Here is a 21,605-nt window from a genome sequence, read left to right as displayed (position 1 = left end):
ACGGATCACCACCTCAAGCTGAACCTCGGCAAGACGGAGCTGCTCTTCCTCCCGGGGAAGGACTGCCCGTTCCATGATCTCGCCATCACGGTTGACAACTCCATTGTGTCCTCCTCCCAGAGCGCTAAGAACCTTGGTGTGATCCTGGACAACACCCTGTCGTTCTCAACCAACATCAAGGCGGAGGCCCGTTCCTGTAGGTTCATGCTCTACAACATCCGCAGAGTACGACCCTGCCTCACACAGGAAGCGGCGCAGGTCCTAATCCAGGCACTTGTCATCTCCCGTCTGGATTACTGCAACTCGCTGTTGGCTGGGCTCCCTGCCTGTGCCATTAAACCCCTTCAACTCATCCAGAACGGCGCAGCCCGTCTGGTGTTCAACCTTCCCAAGTTCTCTCACGTCACCCCGCTCCTCCGTTCTCTCCACTGGCTTCCAGTTGAAGCTCGCATCCGCTACAAGACCATGGTGCTTGCCTACGGAGCTGTGAGGGGAACGGCACCTCAGTACCTCCAGGCTCTGATCAGGCCCTACACCCAAACAAGGGCACTGCATTCATCCACCTCTGGCCTGCTCGCCTCCCTACCACTGAGGAAGTACAGCTCCCGCTCAGCCCAGTCAAAACTGTTCGCTGCTCTGGCCCCCCAATGGTGGAACAAACTCCCTCACGACGCCAGGACAGCGGAGTCAATCACCACCTTCCGGAGACACCTGAAACCCCACCTCTTTAAGGAATACCTAGGATAGGATAAGTATTCCCTCTCACCCCCCTTTAAGATTTAGATGCACTATTGTAAAGTGACTGTTCCACTGGATGTCATAAGGTGAATGCACCAATTTGTAAGTCGCTCTGGATAAGAGCGTCTGCTAAATGACTTAAATGTAATGTAAATGTAATGTAAATGATGTATTGCACTTGTGATTTCATGAAAGTTTAATATTTATAGTACCCAGTCACGACAATGATACAGGTGTCCTTCCTAACTAAGTTGCAGGAAAGGAAGGAAACCACTCAGGGATTTCACCATGAGGCCAATAGTGACTTTAAAACAGTTACAAAATAAGTGCTGCGAGAAGATAGAAAACTGAGGATGGATCAACAACATTGTAGTTACTCCAAAATACTAACCTAATTGACAGTGAAAAAGGAAGCATGTACAGAATAAAAAATATTCAAAAACATGCAACAAGTTACTAAAGTAATACTGCAACAAAAAAAATGTGGTAATGCAATTAACTTTTTGTCCTGAACACAAAGTGTTCAGTAGTATTGGATTTTCCCAACATACGAGTACCATTTTCAAGCATTGTGTTGGCTGCATTATGTTATGGGTATGCTTGTAATAATTTAAAACTGGGGAGTTTTTCAGGATAAAAAAAATTAACTGAATGGGGCTAAGCAGGCAAAATCCTAGAGCAAAACCTGGTTCAGTCTGCTTTCCACCATACACTGGGAGATGAATTCACCTTTCAGCAGTAATAATCTAAAACTTATGGCCAAATCTATACTGGAGTGGCTTACCAAGAAGAAAGTGAATGTTCCCGAGTGGCCGAGTTACAGTTTTGACTTATATCTGCTTGAAAATCTGTGGCAAGACATGAAAATGGTTGTCTAGCAATCATCAACAACCAATTTGACAGAAGAATTTTGAAAATAATAAAATGGGGAAATGTTGGACAATCCAGGTGTGAAAAGTGCTTAGAGACTTACACAGAAAAACTCACAGCTGTAATCTATGCCAAAGGTGATTCTAACATGTATTGACTCAGGGGTGTGAATACTTACAGTAATAGTCAAAAGTTTGGACACATACTCATTCAAGGGTTATTTTTTAATATTTTCTACATTTTAAAATAATAGTGAAGACATCACAACTATGAAATTACAATTTTTTGGGTTACTACATGATTCCATGTGTGTTAAACAAATCAAGATATTTTTTTATACTTGAGATTCTTCAAAGTAGCAACACTTTGCCTTGATGACAGCTTTGCACACTCTAGGCATTCTCTCAACCAGCTAACACAAGATCAGGAATAAGTGGAGGGGTATGAATACTTTGAAGGCACTGTATCTACGCTCTCCTAAACTGGTCCCAGATCTGTTTGTCCTGTTTAATCTATCTTTTCTCAATCTAGAAACAGCACAAAATTAGTGCTACATTTTTTATTCCACAATTCCTCATAAACATCCCAAACATTATTTTTCACTATACTCAACACTTATTTATTTTTTACTTAAAGCTATATTAACAAATACTTGATTGACCCTAAGCCCTACAAAAGAAACCGTAGTCAAAATGCCCACCGCTACTTGAGTCGATTTATGCATTCTCGTGTCTGAAATATTTGTATTTACAGTAGTTTGGTCTTTAGAGTATATTATACCTAGGATTGTCTGATGTCCGATGATCCATTTAAACATCCATATAAAACCAGGTCGCGAGGGACTTTTATTTGTTCATTAAAACAGCAAATCTTCAAACTTATTCACTAAGTAGTAACATTAAGAGCTCGATTCAATCCAGATCACGGAAGATCTGCGGTATAGCGCACTTTAAATTGTAAGGCAATGTTTTTTCCTGCGTTCGCAGAGACTGCATTCACAGTAAATGCTGCATATGTCAGCACAATCGGAAATAATCTTTAAATTGCGTTACACCGCAGATCTTCTGCGATACGGATTGAAATCGAGTCCTAATTCTCTGGCCATGTTTTGTCTCGCACTATATCCACCCAAATGACAAAGAAACAACTATTTCTAAACGAGTGTGTGAAAAGCCAACCAGACAGACACACTGGGGCCATACTTACGAACATTAGAAACATAAAATCGTAGATGACAGAACATTACATTGTAGCTGGTCGCATCAGATAACCTGGTACACCAGATGACAGTGATTATTTCCTGGAACAAGTTCTGCATCAGCCAATTGCAAATGTTGACCTAGATGGACGTGAACAAATACTTCTCCATGAGAGCGTCCTTAAAGTCTCTCGTTATCATCCCACAGATGACAGTATTGCGGCAATGTTGTTATTTTCAAGATGTATCACGAGTCCGGACTCAAACTCACGTTAGCAAGCATCCACACTAGAGGAAAGGCTCATTGTTATTCGTTCTACAGCACACCTGTCAATCGTCTGATCAACACATCCTACTGCACGTGGTAGACATATTAATAATGTCATAAGATAATTCAGTGCTTTCAGAGTGTGTTTGTTGTCATAGCGACAACCGCAAATAATACTTCATTGTACATACATTGAAAAATAAAAACGTATATTTAAAAATGTACCAATTCAACAGCAAACACAGTTTAGCCTGCATAACTTTTACAGTATGTCATTGCTTGCCTCGTTGCTCAAAGCTCCCCTAACGATTCTACAACACAAAGCAATAAGGAATGTATTATTGTTATCAAGTGAGTAACCGGTGGTCTATAGATCAAATTTTAATAACCGCTCAAATGTCCTGTTTTGTTTTAGCCGAAATAACTGCATACGACCTAGGCATGATTATGCAACCATTTGGAACAGTTATGGGTATATTCTATACAGTTTAGGAGGTCCAGAAAAGGAGTACATTAGCAAGCCACTCATAAGTTGTATTTTGTCAGGATGTATCGGTGCTAAGATAATATGGGCTTCTTCTGACACAAATGTCTCTCTCGCCTTTCCAACTCCCTGCCAGTTCTTAAAGCTGTAGCCTATTTTACGTTTACATTTTAGCAGACGCTCTTATGCAGAGCGACTTAAAGTAGTGAGATTTCTTTATATATATATATATTTTATTTGTATTTTTTATTCAGTAAGCAAGAGAGCATCTCTCCTCCAATAGGCTATTATTAAATCATATAAAGTCAAAACAAGTGTCCAACAAGCAATTGTAATTTGGCTTTACCTGGAAATCCACACGATTTCAGACGAATAGCCGAGGCAGCGAAGATGCCAGGTGCATAATTGCGCAACAAAACCACGAACACAGACCGGCTTGAAATGTGTAGCCTAAGTTATAAAAGTGTATGCATATTAGGTCATAATTCATTAGCTCAATGCTAGGCTTAATACTGCAGTGAATATATCCAGTGAATCTACACACAACATTTAAAAAAGTTATCAGATAACGAAATCACAGGTAGCCTACACTCCCAGTCCCCGGGCACGCAGTTTGAAAAGCTAACCTATTGGTTATATTTTATAAATATACTTTGTCACATATGCATTATTTGACTCGAGGCCCAACAGTGGAGCGTTTTTTTCCTTGAATGAAAACCTTGCCCTGAGGGGGATTCGAACTCATGGCCTTCATACCTTGCAGTCTCTGGGCTTACAGCCTTAGAGGATCACACCACCAAATATTCATAGCGTCTTTACTTTACTTTAAAAAAAAGATATATGAATATAAACGTACATGTTGTATAATCCTCCTACATCTTTACTGTTGTGAAAGCACATGAATGTGTGTGAAATGGACAGACCAAATTTGGGATTTTGTCATATTTGAAAACGTGAACATTTTGTCTAACGTTAGTACTAGTAGCCTAGTCAAGGATGAATCACTGCAATATTGGCACACACAATTGTTACAGACCAACGGGAACAAAAGTAAACCTTAAATTTGTAGGTTTAAAATATCCCTTTAGTGACCTGGGTTGACCTATTTTAAGAAATGCCAAAGACGGGTTACCTTCCAACGTCACGAAAACAACGCACACACTTCAATGGGGCAGAAGTCGGTGTTGTTGTGATTCTGGATGGCCAGATATCTAGCAACAATGACAAGAAGCTGCCATGTGGGGAATTGTAGGTGGCTCATTTCATCTAGTTTTTATCTTGTTCTTGATACAATGTCTTGTTTTGAGGTGTTGACTGATGTAACGTCTATGCTAATATGGATCAAAGTTGTGCAAATGTATTAATGTCTTCAATAAATATTGGAGACAAAACTAGTTTACATGTTGTCAACAATCTAAGTTTTGCCCCATAATTGCGTACTTGTCGGTTTTGTTGCTAAACAACCAGCATGTCTATTGGTTGGTGGAAATAAAGTCTAAAGATCTTTGATAGGCTGATGAGGGATTTTGTTCCAGGAAATAATCACTGTCATCTGGTGAGGATAGCATAGGGCTAACGTGTGCCAGGTTATCTGATGGAACCAGCTACAATGTAGCGTTCTATTCATTTTAATTGGCTGATGCTCATTGAGACGGAGAAACTGTTTACATTTAAACTGTTTCTAATGTTCACAAGTATGGCTCCAGTGTCTTTTGCAGGCACACCAAAGCAACCGCTGTGGTGCTCTTTTTAAGGCAGACACGTCCCTAACATGATTGCACCCTGGCAGTTTTGGAGCCACCCTCGTCCCTTGCAGGGCATACAGTCGGTATGTGTGCAGTTCACTGTTGTTGTTGTGGTGTGCGCGCGGAGGTCTGACTCAGGACGGTGGCTTGGCTCCTTCCCGACTCTGTTGGATCCGCTTCTGAAGAAGATCCCAGGCCTTCCGTACCTGGAATTTAAATGCAGAGGAAGACGTGAGAAAGGGTTTGTTTATACAATGCATTGACTGGTATCTATATCCTCCCTGAAAGTCATAATGAAAATACTTGGTTGTTAAACGTTAACCTGCGTCCATATTCTTCATTTTCCCCCCAAAGTGTTCACTTCCACACTTCCTGTCATGGATTTAACAATGGTGGAAACTAGGGATGTGCCGAACTTGCCATACTCTTATTTGTAGCCGTAAATTCACAGGGATAATACTCGTAATTGGAAAAACTGCTTTGAAACGCCTAAATAGAGGTCGGCAATACCTAATCGTCTCTCTGCATTTTCATATAAACCAAGGAAGCTGCAGATCAGGAGCAGCGGGTAGATGCGTTTGCAGTCAGAACGCAGGGGTTAAAGCAAAAAATAATTTTAAAAATACTAAAAACGGCCCATCTCGATCTCAGATCGATTGTCTGCAGGGCCAAGTTAACCTCCCATGTAAAAATGTCATGACCATCATGCTTTTAAGGAAAGAGGATCATTTTGTACATTAAACTGCAAGTTTGACCAATTCCAATCTTTTTCAATAATGTAAAACACAAAATCATTGACGGAGAACTTTTACCCCTGAGAACGTGCGTCAGCCTTTCATCTTTTTTCCTACCCTCCCTCAGCTTGTTAGATATTTTTTTAAATCCATGTTTTTCCCAATCATGGAAAATAACAACAAAAAAATACATCCGTTACAATACTCGTTTTGTCTGAGTAGTCACCCCCGAAAGGTGTCCGCATACTAGGTTTGGTTTTCTCCTAGCAGAACTCGGCTACGCGAAGCGAGCATCAGTGCCTCGCATACTGCCTTAAAAATACATTTGAGAGCGGAAAAATGGGTTTTCCCCATTGAGACACCGTAGCAACAACATACAGTAACACTTCCTCAAAATAGCCAGAATCAATCTAAAGATAAATCAAGAACACCGTCATAATTTTTTTTACTGAGGTCTTAGCCACAATTTTACATCTAAGTGCAGTATTTTTAAGGTGACAAAATGTGCATGAAAGTTGTCATTCAACAACAGATGACTAGTTAACACTTAATTGAAGAAACCCTACTGTCGACCACTCACCGACGAAGGGATGTAAGGGTATCGAACTTGGGCTTGCCTCAAGAAATACATTTGTGTGCTCGAACAGCTGTAAGAAAATAAAAACTGCCGAACACCAAAAAGTCATAGAATTTAGTCATAATTCAAACTGTTTTGACTGGGAAGCATACGGTAAGCTTTAGTGGAAACTCTCTCCAGCCAATGTTTACACCAATCCAATACTTTTTAAATCCATGATTGGAAGTGTGCAAGTGGCATGCCCACTTTAGAAGAAGGGTGGAGAATCTGGACGCAGCTTAAGATGCATAAAAATGATTGTTCCTATAAAAATGCAAGAAGCCTTTATGTGTGGATGGTAAAGGTTTCAGGACTTTTCAAATGTGCTTTATCAAGCCATTTTCCCCCGTCAGTGTGTCTGGCTTCGCCCTGGGTCATGTTCATTAGGGAATACCGTAACAAAATGTTTTGCAATTGGAAAATGGACCAGTCCCTCCTTGTTTTCTTCCTTTTGGTTCCTAATGAACAAGAACCTGGTCTCCCTCTCCCTTCCTTACCTGTTTCTGGGTGATCTCGGGCTCCCACAGAGTGCAGAGCACCACATTGGCCTGCTCCACCTGCTGCGTGTTGGGCCACTGGCTCTGCAGCCGGCGCACAGCATCCTCTTGGCTGACACCGTCCCTCACCGTGATCCGAGACACCGCCTGGGGGGGTAGGAGTGTCGGGGTGGATAATAAATAAATAAATAAAAATAAATTTAAAAAGTGTCTGTATCAGTGTTGTGTCTTTTAGCATTAGATGTTATGCAAGAGTCTTACTCACAGTTACTGTGATAAGAGCATCTGCTAAATGACAAATGTAAAATGATCATGTAATTGAACTAGCACTGTTTAAGTACCATTTTGTTTATTATTTTCAATTCAAAATGTTCTGGTATGTTGTCACTTTGACATTGGGGACAAAGTTGTGTTGAGGAGTTATGCCTAAATTCCAGGTTGTGTAATGCATCAAAATGAAAGAGTGCCCGTTGCGCAGTTATCTATGAGGTTATTCTCAGACGTTCATAGCACAGATGTGGGATACCTCTTCCTCAGGAATGACGGCGACCCAGACCTCGTGCACGATGTCCGTCCAGCCGGCCTCCAGCAGCACAGCCGCGTCCACCACACACACCTGTTTACCTAGGGGGAATAATAGAATACATGCCATTTCGAAGACACTTTTATTCAAAGCGACTTACAGTCATGTGTATATACATTTTATGTTCAGATCCCACTCTTCTGGCGTTGCAAGCGCCATGCTCTACCAACTGAGCTACAGGGGAACACAAGCCCACCGTCTGTACACACAGGTGAAAGCACACAAACACTGACACACAAACATACATACATATATACACACACAACTTTGACAAGTATCAATCAGCAACATACCTTCCTCTCGGGCCTGTCGGATCCTTTCCTTGACGAGTAGAGCTATCTCCGGCCACACAATGTCGGTGAGGGCTTTCAACCTCTCCTGCAACAATAGTAATACTAATTTATTGCATTTGTAAAGCGCTTTCATTACACAAGTGTAATCTTAATGTGCATACAAGAAAAATGTTGCAAGAAAAAACAAGTACAGAATAACATATCTTAAAAGTATACAAGCATAGTTTGAGGATATCAATTGATATAATGATTAACAGAAGCCGATGCCATTAAGTCACAGAGCTAAACTGACAACACATTTTCAGGCCCGATAATGTTTTGGGAAAGAAGCCCACAAAGTGCCTTTAGAAAGTATGCATACCCCTTGACTTCTTCCATATGTTGTGTGTTGCAGCCTGAATTCAAAATGGATCAAATACAGTGCATTTGAAAAGTATTCAGACCTCTTGACTTTTTCAACATTTTGTTACGTTACAGCCTATTTCTAAAATAACACAATACACACAATACCCCATAATGTTAAAGTGAAAACAGGTTTATATTAATGTTTGCTAATTTATTAAACATAAAACACAGAAATACCTTATTTACATAAGTATTCAGATGCTTTGCTATGAGACTCCGAAATTGAGCTCAGGTCTATTGATCATCCTTGAGATGTTTCTACAACTTGGTTGGAGTCCACCTGTGGTAAATTCTATTGATTGGACATGATTTGGAAAGGCACACATCGGTCTATATAAAGTCCCACAGTTGAAAGTGCATGTCAGAGCAAAAACCAAGCCTAGAGGTCAAAGGAATTGTTAGTAGAGGGTACTGGGGAAGGGTACCAAAATATGGTCCTTCTGTAGCTCAGTTGGTAGAGCATGGCGCTTGTAACGCCAGGGTAGTGGGTTCGATTCCCGGGACCACCCATACGTAGAATGTATGCACACATGACTGTAAGTCGCTTTGGATAAAAGCGTCTGCTAAATGGCATATATTGTTATTATTATATCATTTCTGCAGCATTGAAGGTTCCCAAGAACACAGTGGCCTCCATCATTCTTAAATGGAAGAAGTTTGGGGGGGCTTAACAAGAACCTGATGGTCACTCTGACAGAGCTCCAATGTACCTCTGTTAAGATGGGAGAACCTTCCAGAAGGACAACCAACTCTGCAGCACTCCATCAATCAGGCCTTTATGGTAGAGTGGCCAGACGGAAGAGACTCCTCAGTAAAAGGCACGTGACAGCCGGCTTGGAGTTTGCCAAAATACATCTAAAGACTCTCAGACCACGTGAAACAAGATTCTACGGTCTGATGAGAAACCAAGATGAAACTATTTGGCTTGAATGCCAAGCATCACATTTGGAGGAAACCTGGCACCATCCCTACGGTGAAACATGGTGGTGGCAGCATCATGCTGTGGTCATGTTTTTCAGAGGCAGGGACTAGGAAACTAGTCAGGATTGCAGGAAAGAAAATAAAGTATGCACACCCCTCGACTTCTTCCACATGTGTTGCAGCCTGAATTCAAAATGGATCAAATACAGTGCATTTGAAGAATTTAGACCCCTTGTCTTTTTCAACATTTTGTTACGTTACAGCCTTACTCGAAAATAATATATTTGCTAGCTAAGTACAGAGAAATCCGTCACAAAAACCTTCTCCAGAGCGCTCAGGACCTCAGACTGGGGCGAAGGTTCATCTTCCAACAGGAGAACGACCCAAAGTACACAGCAAAGACAATGCAGTAGTGGCTTCGGGACAAGTCTCTGAATGTCCTTTAGTGGCCCAGTCGAGCCAGGACTTAAACCCAATCAAACATCTCTGGAGGGACCTGAAAACAGCGGTGTCGTGACGCTCCCCATCCAACCTGGCAGAGCTTGAGAGGATCTGCAGAGAATAATGGGAGAAACTGCCCACATACAGGTGTGCCAAGGTTGTGGCGTCATATCCAAGAAGACTCAAGGCTGTAATTGCTGCCGAAGGGTCTGAATACTTACGTAAATGTAAGTTTAAAAACAAACAAAAAATCTAAAAACCTGATTTTGCATTGTCATTATGGGGTATTGTGTGCCGATTGATGAGGGCGGAAAACGATTTAATCCATTTTAAAATAAGGCTGTAATGTAACAAAATGTGGAAAAAGTCAAGGTGTCTGAATAGTTCCCGAATGCACTGTAGTTCTTGTTTTACATCACTCAAATATCCAGGTGACCAATTCTGAGAGACATCGCGAGGCTACCCTCACATATCTGAAATTACATAATCAATTGATGTTTACCGATCATGAAAGCAGTTACTTGCTGTTTAACTGATGACAGTGCTAATTGTGCGCAATTGTTTTGCATGGAATAATCAGAAATCTGAAGTTCTGACTGTGCTTTTCAAGAGGTGATGACATTACAACCAAATAGTTAACATTTATTTACAATCCCATGAAAATGGCAGGCAGTTGTCAATGTTTTTAGCGGAGGTAAAGCGAATAACTTTGCACCTGATTGGACGTTTTACTGATAAACTACTGAAGGGATAAGCTGTCCCCCTGGAACTTGAAAGGATTTAACGGTACAGTAGGTATCTACATCTGGTAAATCAATAACAACTAAAGGGATGAAGAGAGTTTGGCTTCTTATTTGCTAGCTGACGTTAGCAAAGATCAAGGTGTCTTATAGTTATAGAAATAGGACAATTGGAGGAAATATGTGTTTAGCTAGCAAGCCTACGTTACTTCTTTGTTGATTTGTTAGCTAGTTAATTGCAGCCAATTAGCTGAGGCCGGACAAAGTTGAATTGCTATTTCACGGATGCCCAGCCTCACTTTTCTCCACACACCCAATATATGCGGCTCTTTGTTTATAATGTATTGTCCGCTCTCCCAAGTTGATGCCCAAGAGACCAAACAGTCTCAGATCAAGCGCTCAGATCTGTTCCGAGCCTCGGATTGGAAAGTGACACACACACGCTCACACCTGCAGATGTTTAATTTCTCTCATGTCGTCATGGCTGAAGCCAGCGCAAAGTCCTACTATTTATGTGACCAGGTTACACGTGGGACGTCCCTCAAACAAATAGTCGGTTAAATGAATGGTTATTGCATCATTTCCAGATCTATTAGATTCGTTGAATACAATGCAATTTGACCAATTGACTGGCCAGAGAGCATGGCATTCATCAGCAAAGACGCAGTGCGAGCTGATAGTATTTTTGGACAACCAAATTTTTGTCAAAATTATTAATGAAATCGCAGTGTCAGCTCTACGGTGATTTGCGATTCATAACTTACATTTTACCGGTACAACCTGTAGTAGTAGGCCAACCGATACCACGACGGAATGCGTTTGAAGTGATAATGCGCCACCGAGAACAGCTAGCATGTTCAGCAAAGTACATCGCCAGTGGCACGCACACACTTCGTGTAGATCAGCAGGTGGGGGCTTTTCGTGACAGCCAGGCTAGACAATCGAAGGAGGATGCTAAATTAAATTTGGCAGACCTAACTTGATTGACCCTCTTTCTACAAGGCCTCTAGTCTATGAGAGGCCTAATCATATTTGTATGAATATTTTGTTAACGCCTAGGCTATAGAGACACATTCAGGTAATGAACTCATTATTATTCATCAACGTTTTAATTTGATTACAATTATTTATTTTTAATCATTCTTGAATTTGTTAGGCTATACAATTAAGTAGATTAATAAACTGATAATACATTCATAACCTTTCAATAATTTTTGAATATGATAGGATGTATAATAAATAGAATGCAATATTCTGTGTGAATAATGTTCATTTCTGTATTAATGATAAGACATCTGAAAATCAGTCAAATGGAATATTTTGCCAATTGTTAATGTCCATATAGCCTAGGACAATGTGGTACTGTTATTCCTTATCCACCTAATGATTGTTTTTTTTCTTCCCTCCCTCACTCGCCTCACTTTTCTGGGTAAAAATCTGTTAAACTGAATCAATTGTGTCCTGCCCAACGTTAGCTATGATAAATCACAACATTTGCAACACCCCGGATAGCCAACAAGTACAGGTCAACTCCGCGTTGATGTGGAGTTGAGTTTTACTTGGCTAACGACGTACACCCCGGAGTATTCAGCAGACTACAATTTGAAACGACTACCATAACATACACAAACCATAGCTATCATTGAAGTATATCCCTAGCTGACAAAAAAAACTGGGAAAACTAGCAAGGTAGGTTGCTGTAAACTAGCTAGAACAGACACTAGGATTCGTGCGTGGAAATAACAACAAACACGAAGTGTGACAATAGCTAGCTACTTTACCTTGTACAAATATTTTAGCAAGGTAAGGTCATTTAAGTGACAATCTCGTCTGCAGCTGGGTACTCCCAATGGCTAACTACAATATTGTAGTACCATTTGTTATTATTCTTTCAATAAAGACTCCTAGATGGCTAGCAGTTGGACATGAACAACATTCATTGGTTGAGAAATGTATTTAGGGACAATATTTGCACATTATTCTTTTAAATTCTACAAGCTCTGTCAAGTTGGTTGTTGATCATAACTAGACAGCCATTTTCAAGTGTTGCCATTTAATTCAAAACTATCTAGGCCACTCAGGAACATTCAATATCATCTTGGTAAGCAACTCCAGTGTATATTTGACCTTGTGTTTTAGGTTATTGTCCTGCTGAAAGGTGAATTTGTTTCCCAGTGTCCGTTGGAAAGCAGACAACCAGGGTTTCCTCTAGAATTTTGCCTGTGCTTAGCTTTATTCCATTTCTTTCTTTTTTTTCCTTTACCCGGTTTTCTCCTCAATTTTGTGGTATCGAATTGGTAGTTACAGTCTTGTCTCAACGCTGCAACTCCTGTACGGACTCGGGAGAGGCGAAGGTCGAGAGCCGTGCTTCCTCCAAAACACAACCCAACCAAACCATACTGCTTCTTGACACAATGCCCACTTAACCCGGGAAGCCAGCCGCACCAATGTGTCGGAGGAAACACTGTGCACCTGGCGACCGCGTCAGCATGTACTGCGCCCGGCCCGCCACAAGAGTCACTAGTACGCGATGGGACAAGGACATGCCTGCCGGCCAAACCCTCCCCTGCCCGGACGACGCTGGGCCAAATGTGTCTCCCGGGTCGCGGCCAACTGCGACAGAGCCTGGACTCGGACCCAGAATCTCTGGTGGCACAGCTAGCACTGGCACTGCAGTGCCGTAGACCCCTGCGCCACTCAGGAGGCCGATTCCATTTATTTTTAATAATAAAAAAACCCTATTTCTTGCTGATGACAAGCATAAAAAAAAAATATGGTACTCAGTTACGTGTTGGTTTTGCCCCAGTTAATTTCTTTGCAACATTTTTTTTACAGTTTTACTTTAGTGCCTTATTTCAAACAGGATGCATGTTTTGGAATATTTGTATTCTGTACAGACTTCCTTCTTTTAACTTGGTCATTTAGCTTAGTATTGTGTACGAACTAGAATGTAGTTGATCCATCCTCAATTTTCTCTTATCATAGCCATTAAACTAACGGTTTTAAAGTCACCAATGTCATGGTGAAATCCCTGAGCAGTTTCTCCTCCGCCAACTGAGTTTGGAAGGACACCTGTATCTTTGTAGTGGCAGCATGTATTGATACTACATCCAAAGTGTAATTAATAACTTCACCATGCTTAAAGGGATATATATATTTTTTTACCCATCTACCAATTGGTGCCCTTCTTTGCGAGGCATTGGAAACCCTCCCTGGTATTTGTGGTTGAATCAGTGTTTGAAATTCACTGCTTGACTGAGGGACCTTACAGAGATTAGGTAGTCAGTCAAAAATCATGTTAAACACTTATTGCACAGAGAGTGAGTCCATGCAACTTTTGTGACCTGTTAAGCAAATGTTGCTCCTGAACTTATTTAGGTTTGCCATAACAAAGCGGTGGAATACTTATTGACTCAAGACATTTCAGATTTTCATCTTTAATTCATTTATAAAAATTTATAAAAACATAATTCCACTTTGACATAATGGGGTAGTCTTGGCAAGTGACAAATTTAAGCTTTGACACATCAAGGGGTGTGAATAATTTCTGAAGGCACTATATCTCTGCTGATATAGTCCATTCCATTGATATTTGAAAAGAAAATGCTAAATACAACTAAATAAACCAACATTTTGTTTTTACATCCCTTGCCATTTGTCTAAAATATCAAATATTATGTGGCTGTATTTCACACATGCCACACACAAACATTACCTTGTTTCCAAAAACTTTCCTGCCTAGTGCGCGTCTGTTGATAGTTTTGTCCTCATTAATAAGATCTGCAAATGATAAGAGTCATTCATTGAAACAGATGCTTTGGGTAAAGCCTTACATTATATCTGTTAAATCAATTCTCCACTATACAGAATATGATGACAGCTTCTGTCAGCTATGTGGACGGAAGACCCACCCGCACCTGATCCAAACTCCTCCAGCACCCTGTTGTAGGCAACCTCCCCCGGCCGGTAGGTCTCGTGGCCCAGCTGGTCGCTGTCGATGCGGACCGCACCCAGGGCCTCCAACTGCTGGGCAATGGAGCTCTTCCCGCTGCCACTGCCCCCGGTCAGGCCAATCACGTAGGGCACCAGGGGGAGATGGGACTTGTTCTGCTTCACAGGGGATAGGCAAGACGGGTAAAGGTGAATGGGGCATCAAAATGCATTGGCAGTCATATGGTGGCTTGTGTGTAAATAATCACACTAAATGTCTGACATATCATATATCTACGATACTGACTACACATCGTTTAATCATATACTAACTTAAGGCTCAGGTCCAATTAGACTACAATGAGATAAGGAGGAACTGAATTGTAAAAAAATCAAAGCTTGTGATACCTGATGCATCCCAACAACGTGCTTGACAAAGCACTCGCTTGCAATTAGTGAATAGTAGTCTATTGTGTGACTGCAATTGCCACTGAAAGATAATTTGCGGAAGCTGGATGAAAAGCATGTTTCTTCTGCTTGAGGAGAAAGAGTCCCTGAATATAGCCTTCTCTACCCTGGTAACCTTGCTGGAGTAACTATCAGTTGTTCTGAAAAAGCCCTGTCTGGGTCCCTAATGGCCCCCTTTTTTCCTATATGATGCACAACTTTTGACCAGAGCCCTAGTTAAAAGAATTGCACTATATAGGGCAGGGATCAACTAAATTAAGCCGCTGGTCAATTTTTTTATTGAGTGGATGATCGGGGGGCTGGAACATGATTACAGATAATTATTCAATTGCAAATAGACCGCAAGCAGCACAAACGGATACAATATTTGACTAAAACAATCATTTCAAATCTTGCTTACATTTGTCTACAATGACATGTCTCTCTATTATGCATGGAAATACGTGGGAAAAGATTTCCAAAATTAAAATCACTTGGAGGCTGATTTCCTGGTGTTTTTGGTCTTTTATGTCCAACAATGAAAATTGGGGGGTCAAATAAAACCACCTGATGGTGAAATTCAGCCCTCCGGTTGGGTAAACCTGATATGGGGAATACGTTTCCATTTGGGACACAGTCCCTGTTATATCCATAGAGATCAAAAATACTGAAATTAGCCCCATCTTTTGCCGGTGTCAGCGACAAACTACTCTCAGGGGTACACAAAATCCCTTTCTGTCTCAAATACCAAGTAGAAATTAGTATGGTATGTGTGACACCCATGAGCAGGCTGGAAGGGAAGAGGGGGAATGTGTGTACTTTTGGGTCTGTGAGGAGGGTCCCCAGGAGGCGTGAGCGGAGGCTGGAGGAGCTGATCTTCTCCTCCTCCATTTCAGTGTGGTGGGCATCCTTCAGCAGCTGGATCTCGTGCAGCACCAGTCCTGGAAGACCCTAATAGGGCAGACAGTTGATGACAAGACACCAGACATAACAAAGAGAATATATAGGCTACGTTCAGACGTAACACAAACAATACATAGCCAGCCATCCCTCAGCCTGTGCTGTATCAAGAGGTCCACTCACAACACTATGACTGTCTTTGCCAGCTAGTAGACACCATTGAAGCTTGTTCAAGTTGTACTGTATGTTTCTAAACCCAGAGACGCAACATCACGAGACTTCCGGGAACGCTTGCGAAACAGACCAGGCCTGAATTTGGGATTCGAGAAGTCAATGAGAGAAGTGAAAAATTCTTCCTTAGTAGTTTGTTAATTGTCTCGAAATCTAAAGTCACAACCTGGATTTGAGCAAATGTATTTAGTTCAACATGTTATTACTCCAACCTCTGAAAGTGACAAACTAAAATGTTTTAAATTATATCGAAGGAGTGCTTTTGATTTGACGGCCTGCACATGCGCAGTTTGGCGCGAGAAGACCATTAAGCCCAACGCACTTACATTTTCGAGGCGCTTCTTGTTCACAGCCTCGCCTCCCCTGCGGGTCTCCTCGCTGACCACAATGCATTGCAGCTGGGCATCAATAACGGAGGGTCCAAAGGGGTCCGAAAGGGGCACGATCTCGTACTGCAGCGAGGGCTTGACGTCCTGCAGGAACTCTTGGAGCCGCTGCACCCGCAGAGCATATGGCTCAATTAGCTCCTTTAGCACCTTCTCTGAGGATAGGCAGAGAAAGATAAGAAAAAGAGGTGGAGAAAGAGGAAGAAGAGAACGAAGAATAAGAGGCAAGGAAAATGGCAGGGTAGGGGACATCAAACGTTTTATTCCGCTATTGTGTAAGCGTATCCGTAAATCCACACTCTTCAATGTCAACGGTGAGTGCAGGGGATTTTCTGCCGCCTAAGGATTTTTCCCCGGGTCTCCTAAATCCAAACAGTGTACAAAAATACGTATAATAATAAAAAACAAACTTTATACATTTGTGATGGGAAAACACTTTCAGTGTTAACTTAAATGACTAAAAACAGAAAATATGTAGAAAAGATAATCGACATCTATGTTTTTCAATAATATCATCTGAGAATTAACAATCTCCAAAATAAAAACTAGACAAATCGGGGAGAATTTAAAATACCAAAAACAATGAATTTAGCAGTATTGATTTTGTTATTATGTTTGCGCAAAACAACAGTATTAGCCATGGCAAAATGCATAGGAAATTAACATTAAAACAAAACTATTTTCTCTCAGCTCCAAGAATTTGAATAACAGGAAATGGCCTTAAAAATTCAAAAATGTCTACATTGTCAAGATGGGGGACCTCAAATTTTGCACCGCCGACAGTCTGCACCCCCTGCCCACCACCTGAAACACTTTTTGATCCAGAGAAAATAACCTGGAGCACAGTGAATTCCAAAGTCCTTTTAACAATGGCAATCCAAATCAGATTATATAGCCCATTATGGGGTAAGGAACACAATACCTTGTGTATGGATAGAAGACAAGGAGACATAATAATGCCCAAAGAAACTTGTTTACACAGCAATCATTGTCCTTTCTCATCATTGCACTTACTTTTTAGAAGTTCTTGGTCACACACCCCAATAAGGAACCGCTTGTTCGCCAAGAGGCAAGAGATGTTCAGCAGCGTCTTGTGCGCCCCGTGGAGGCGATCGAACGTTCCCCCTACCACCACCTCACTGTAAGTCTCCATGCGCTCCGACCTACTATCCCAGTCGTCCTTTTGGCCCTCCTCTACCTCTTCCTCCAGCTTCTGCAGCTGCGGGTGGAGTAGCACCGAGGCCAAGCCGGGCGTGCAGACGTAACAGTGGCACGTGTACCTCTGCAGACACTGGGCCACCAGCGGGGACTGGCCTGGGTCCTGCAGGGCGTAGTCTGTTAGCACCACCTCGGGGGAGTGGGAGAGGGGCTGTGGGGAAGGGAAGGGGTTACATGCTACCCCTGTCCCACCTGTCTCTGGGCTGGAGGCATTGTTGGGCTGGGCGCGGACGTTGGTGAGGAGCACTCGTACGTCCAAGTGGCCGCACACATTGGCAGCATTGCTGTAGAGCCCGGTGATAAGGCTGGACAGATCCACCACAGGCTGGATGAAGACAGGCCTGGGCTGGCCCCCACCTGTACCCAGGTTCAGGCCTGGATGGAGATGGACGTAGAGGGTGCGCTCCACCACCTGGGCAGCCGAGCTGAGTACAGGGGCAATGCGCAGAGGGAGGGTGTGGAGGGGAGAGGTGAGCACCAGGATGCCCGTGCTGAACATGGACATGTTGGCCAGATGTGTCACCGGAGCAGGGACACTCGCTACGCACAATGTCTGGGGTAGATCAAAAGGCAGGGTCACACCATCACAAAAAACACTGACAAAACCTATACCTATTAATTACGTAGAATGTATGCACACATGACTGTAAGTCGCTTTGGATAAAAGCGTCTGCTAAATGGCATATATTATTATTATTATTATTATAATTAGTTACCTAAGCTAAAGGTCGTTATCAATAAAACGTCACAATACCATGCAGAGCGTTCAATTTGGCTGCTGGGGAGCAAGGCGCTGCTGAAATGTGTATTTATTTGACCTTTATTTTATCAAGGAGTTATTTTTTCATCTATCCAGATATCTGTAAGCAGGGATCGACACCTTTCAAAGTATATGTTGGTACTAATATGGACACCTTTCAAAGTACATATGCTTAAATCAGAGTTATTTTTATGCGCTCTTCAGAACATATACAACATATACTTAGAATAGACCCCTGTGGGACACCTTTCGTAATATTCAGGAAACCTGATTTAACACCATCAGTGGATACACTAAGTTCTATCTGTCAAGTAATTTGTAAACCAGTTACATGCAGCCTGGTCTAGGCCAATTGAGAAAAGCCTCTGAATTAACAGGGAGTGATCAACCGTATAGAAAGCCTTTGACAGGTCAATGAAGATTTGACAACTACATACCATTTTCAAGGGATTGCTAAACAAATGTTATCTATTTGGCTTTAATATCATCACCTCTTGAAGAGCATAGTCAGAACTACACATTTCCAATTATTCCACATTTAACTATATGATCAGCGTTATACAGAAATGCTTTTCATGATCAGTAAACATCAATTGATCATCTATTTTCAGATTGGATAGGCTACCCTCACCTATTGGCATGTACTGTACCTAGCTAGCTAAGCAAACAACATGTGTCATTTAGCTTGCTTCATCAGAGATTAAGCTTTTGGAAAGAGCTTTACATGGGTAAGCCCTCCTCCTGGTAAAGTTGTAAATCGGACTACTGTCTTCAGCACTATAGATGGCGAGCAAGTATAGCCATCGAAATTATCCCCTGAAAGATAACGTCAATATAACAAGCTATCCCTTATATTCTGCTAGAAAATTTGACACGTAGCCTATCATGTCTGTCAGCTGCAATCTTGATGAAACTCTTAAAAACAAACTTTAGGTCTACTTACCAATATGCTCAACCAACTGTGAAACGTTTCTACCAGTAGAAAGGGCAAAGTAGTTTCTACTATGCAATTATATCTACTGGTAGAAACTTTGCACAATTGGTTAAACATATTGGTAAGTAGACCTACTGTATTTTTTAAAATAAAGGATGGGAAATTAACCTAAACCACTCATACCGGTCAGGTATAGTTCACTTTTATATCACTCAAATATCCAATTAGTTGTGGCCAATATTGAGATATCGTGATGCTACACTCACGTATCTGAAATGACATGATCAATTTATGTTTACGGACCATAAAAGCAGTTAATTGTGGTATAACTCTGATAGCGCTAAATGTGCGCAATTGTTTTGCATGGAATAATAAGAAATGTGTAGTTCTGTGATGATATTTCAACCAAATAGTTGACATGTATTTAACAATCCCTTGAAAACCGCACGCAGTTGTCAAAGCTTTTAGCGGAGCTGGGGGGTCTGCACCTTAATGTGACGTTTTATTGATAACGACCTATTTAAGGGAAAGCTGTCACCTTGGCCTTGTACGTCTGGTAAATCAATAACGACTAAACAAACGGATGAAGACGAATGATTTCTTATTACTATAGCTAGCTAAGTTAACTATAAGACACATTGACCTTCGCTAAAGAAATAGGAACATTCGAGGAAATGTGTTTAGTTAGCTTTGCTACTTGACTTGTTTTTGTTAGTTCGTTTCTGGTACTTTCAGCTAGCTGGATAGCCAAGTAGCTAACGTGAACTAGCTAGCTACGTTAACGTTAGTTGGTTATGATCAGGATATTGCCAACAAGTCAACCTCAACTCCGCGTTGTGGAGTAGCTAGCTACAGTTTCCATTAGAGTGGAGTTTTACTTGGCAAAGACGTACACCCCGGAATATTGTCAAAATACTACACCTTGACTTTACTACCATGACATACACAACCCATAGGTATCATTGAAGTATGTCGCTAACGTTAGCTACTGTAGGTTGCGGCGTAAGCAAGCTAGCACGGACAACTGCGTTCGTGCGTAGAAATAACATGAAGAGTGACAATAGTTAGTTACTTTACCTTGTGCAAATGCTGTAGCAAGGTAACGTGAGTTAAGTTTAAATCTGGTCTGTAACTGGCTATTCCTAATGGCTAACTACATTGTTGTACCACTGTCCAATATTGCTATTATTCTTTCGATAAAGAGACATGCCCATTTGACCTAGCTAGCTACCGGTTGCACATGGACAACATTCATTGGTTGATAAATTGATTTGGGGACATCTGGGTAATGCAGTCAGCGAAAATATCTAGCTATTCATTTCATAATCAGCCGACAGAGGTCACTATTGATATGTTGGTGCTATTTGTGAAATACGAACTTAAAACAAGATTTCTGCTATTGATAGAATAAATCTGGTTCCATTTTATTATATAATTTATATTATACAATGTTTTATTTATTTGTAGGCTATCTATTTTATTGCATCACACAGGAGTGTCATTTAACCAGGCAAGTCAGTCAAGAACAAATTCTTATTTACAATGACGGACTACCTCAGCCAAAACCTAACCCGGACGACGCTGGGCCAATTGTGCGCCGCCCTATGGGACTCCCAATCACGGCTGGTTGTGATACAGCCTAGAATCGAACCAGGGTCTGTAGTGACACCTCTAACACTGACTCAACTCCAGCCACTTTAATAATGGGAATTGATGGGAAATGATGTAAAATATATCACTAGCCACTTTAAACAATGCTACCTAATATGTTTACATACCCTACATTATTCATCTCATATGTATACATATATACTGTACTCTATATCATCTACTGCATCCTTATGTAATACATGTATCACTAGCCACTTTAACTATGCCACTTTGTTTACATACTCATCTCATATGTATATACTGCACTCAATACCATCTACTGTATCTTGCCTATGCCACTCTGTACCATCACTCATTCATATATCTTTATGTACATATTCTTTATCCCCTTACACTTGTGTCTATAAGGTAGTCATTTTGGAATTGTTAGCTAGATTACTTGTTGGTTATTACTGCAATGTCGGAACTAGAAGCACAAGCATTTCGCTACACTCGCACTAACATCTGGTAACCATGTGTATGTGACAAATAACATTTGATTTGATTTGAGATGCAGTGCCTTATACCGCTGCACCACTCTGGAGAAAGAAAGAATACAATCACAGACAGGAAATGGACAGTAGGCCGACCACCTGTAAACACCTGCTTGGCATCT

At 41.4% G+C, this 21,605-nt stretch overlaps 1 protein-coding gene across 6 annotated transcripts; it reads right to left on the bottom strand.

Annotated features, from left to right (window-relative positions):
- Positions 1-1,898: 1,898 nt before the first annotated feature.
- Positions 1,899-20,581, bottom strand: coasy (CoA synthase). 6 transcript variants are annotated; one of them, XM_046369223.1, is made up of 10 exons: positions 20,417-20,580; positions 17,442-18,198; positions 16,368-16,582; positions 15,730-15,861; positions 14,445-14,643; positions 14,249-14,313; positions 8,027-8,111; positions 7,677-7,774; positions 7,151-7,297; positions 1,899-5,509 (listed from the first exon to the last, which is right to left on the bottom strand). In XM_046369223.1, the coding sequence occupies exons 2-10, from the start codon at positions 18,148-18,150 to the stop codon at positions 5,438-5,440; spliced, it is 1,722 nt and encodes a 573-aa protein (XP_046225179.1). In that variant the 5' UTR covers positions 18,151-18,198; positions 20,417-20,580; the 3' UTR covers positions 1,899-5,437. The 6 variants fall into 6 exon arrangements, 4 of the variants coding, with proteins under 4 accessions (XP_046225179.1, XP_046225181.1, XP_046225180.1 ...); XM_046369225.1 differs by having other exon boundaries at positions 14,451-14,643; XM_046369224.1 differs by having other exon boundaries at positions 14,445-14,640; positions 20,417-20,579.
- Positions 20,582-21,605: the final 1,024 nt, after the last annotated feature.

Source organism: Oncorhynchus gorbuscha, linkage group LG11 (genome assembly GCF_021184085.1).
Source record: "Oncorhynchus gorbuscha isolate QuinsamMale2020 ecotype Even-year linkage group LG11, OgorEven_v1.0, whole genome shotgun sequence".
NCBI classification, from domain to species: domain Eukaryota; kingdom Metazoa; phylum Chordata; class Actinopteri; order Salmoniformes; family Salmonidae; genus Oncorhynchus; species Oncorhynchus gorbuscha.
This window is presented reverse-complemented; position numbering and strand designations above follow the sequence as displayed.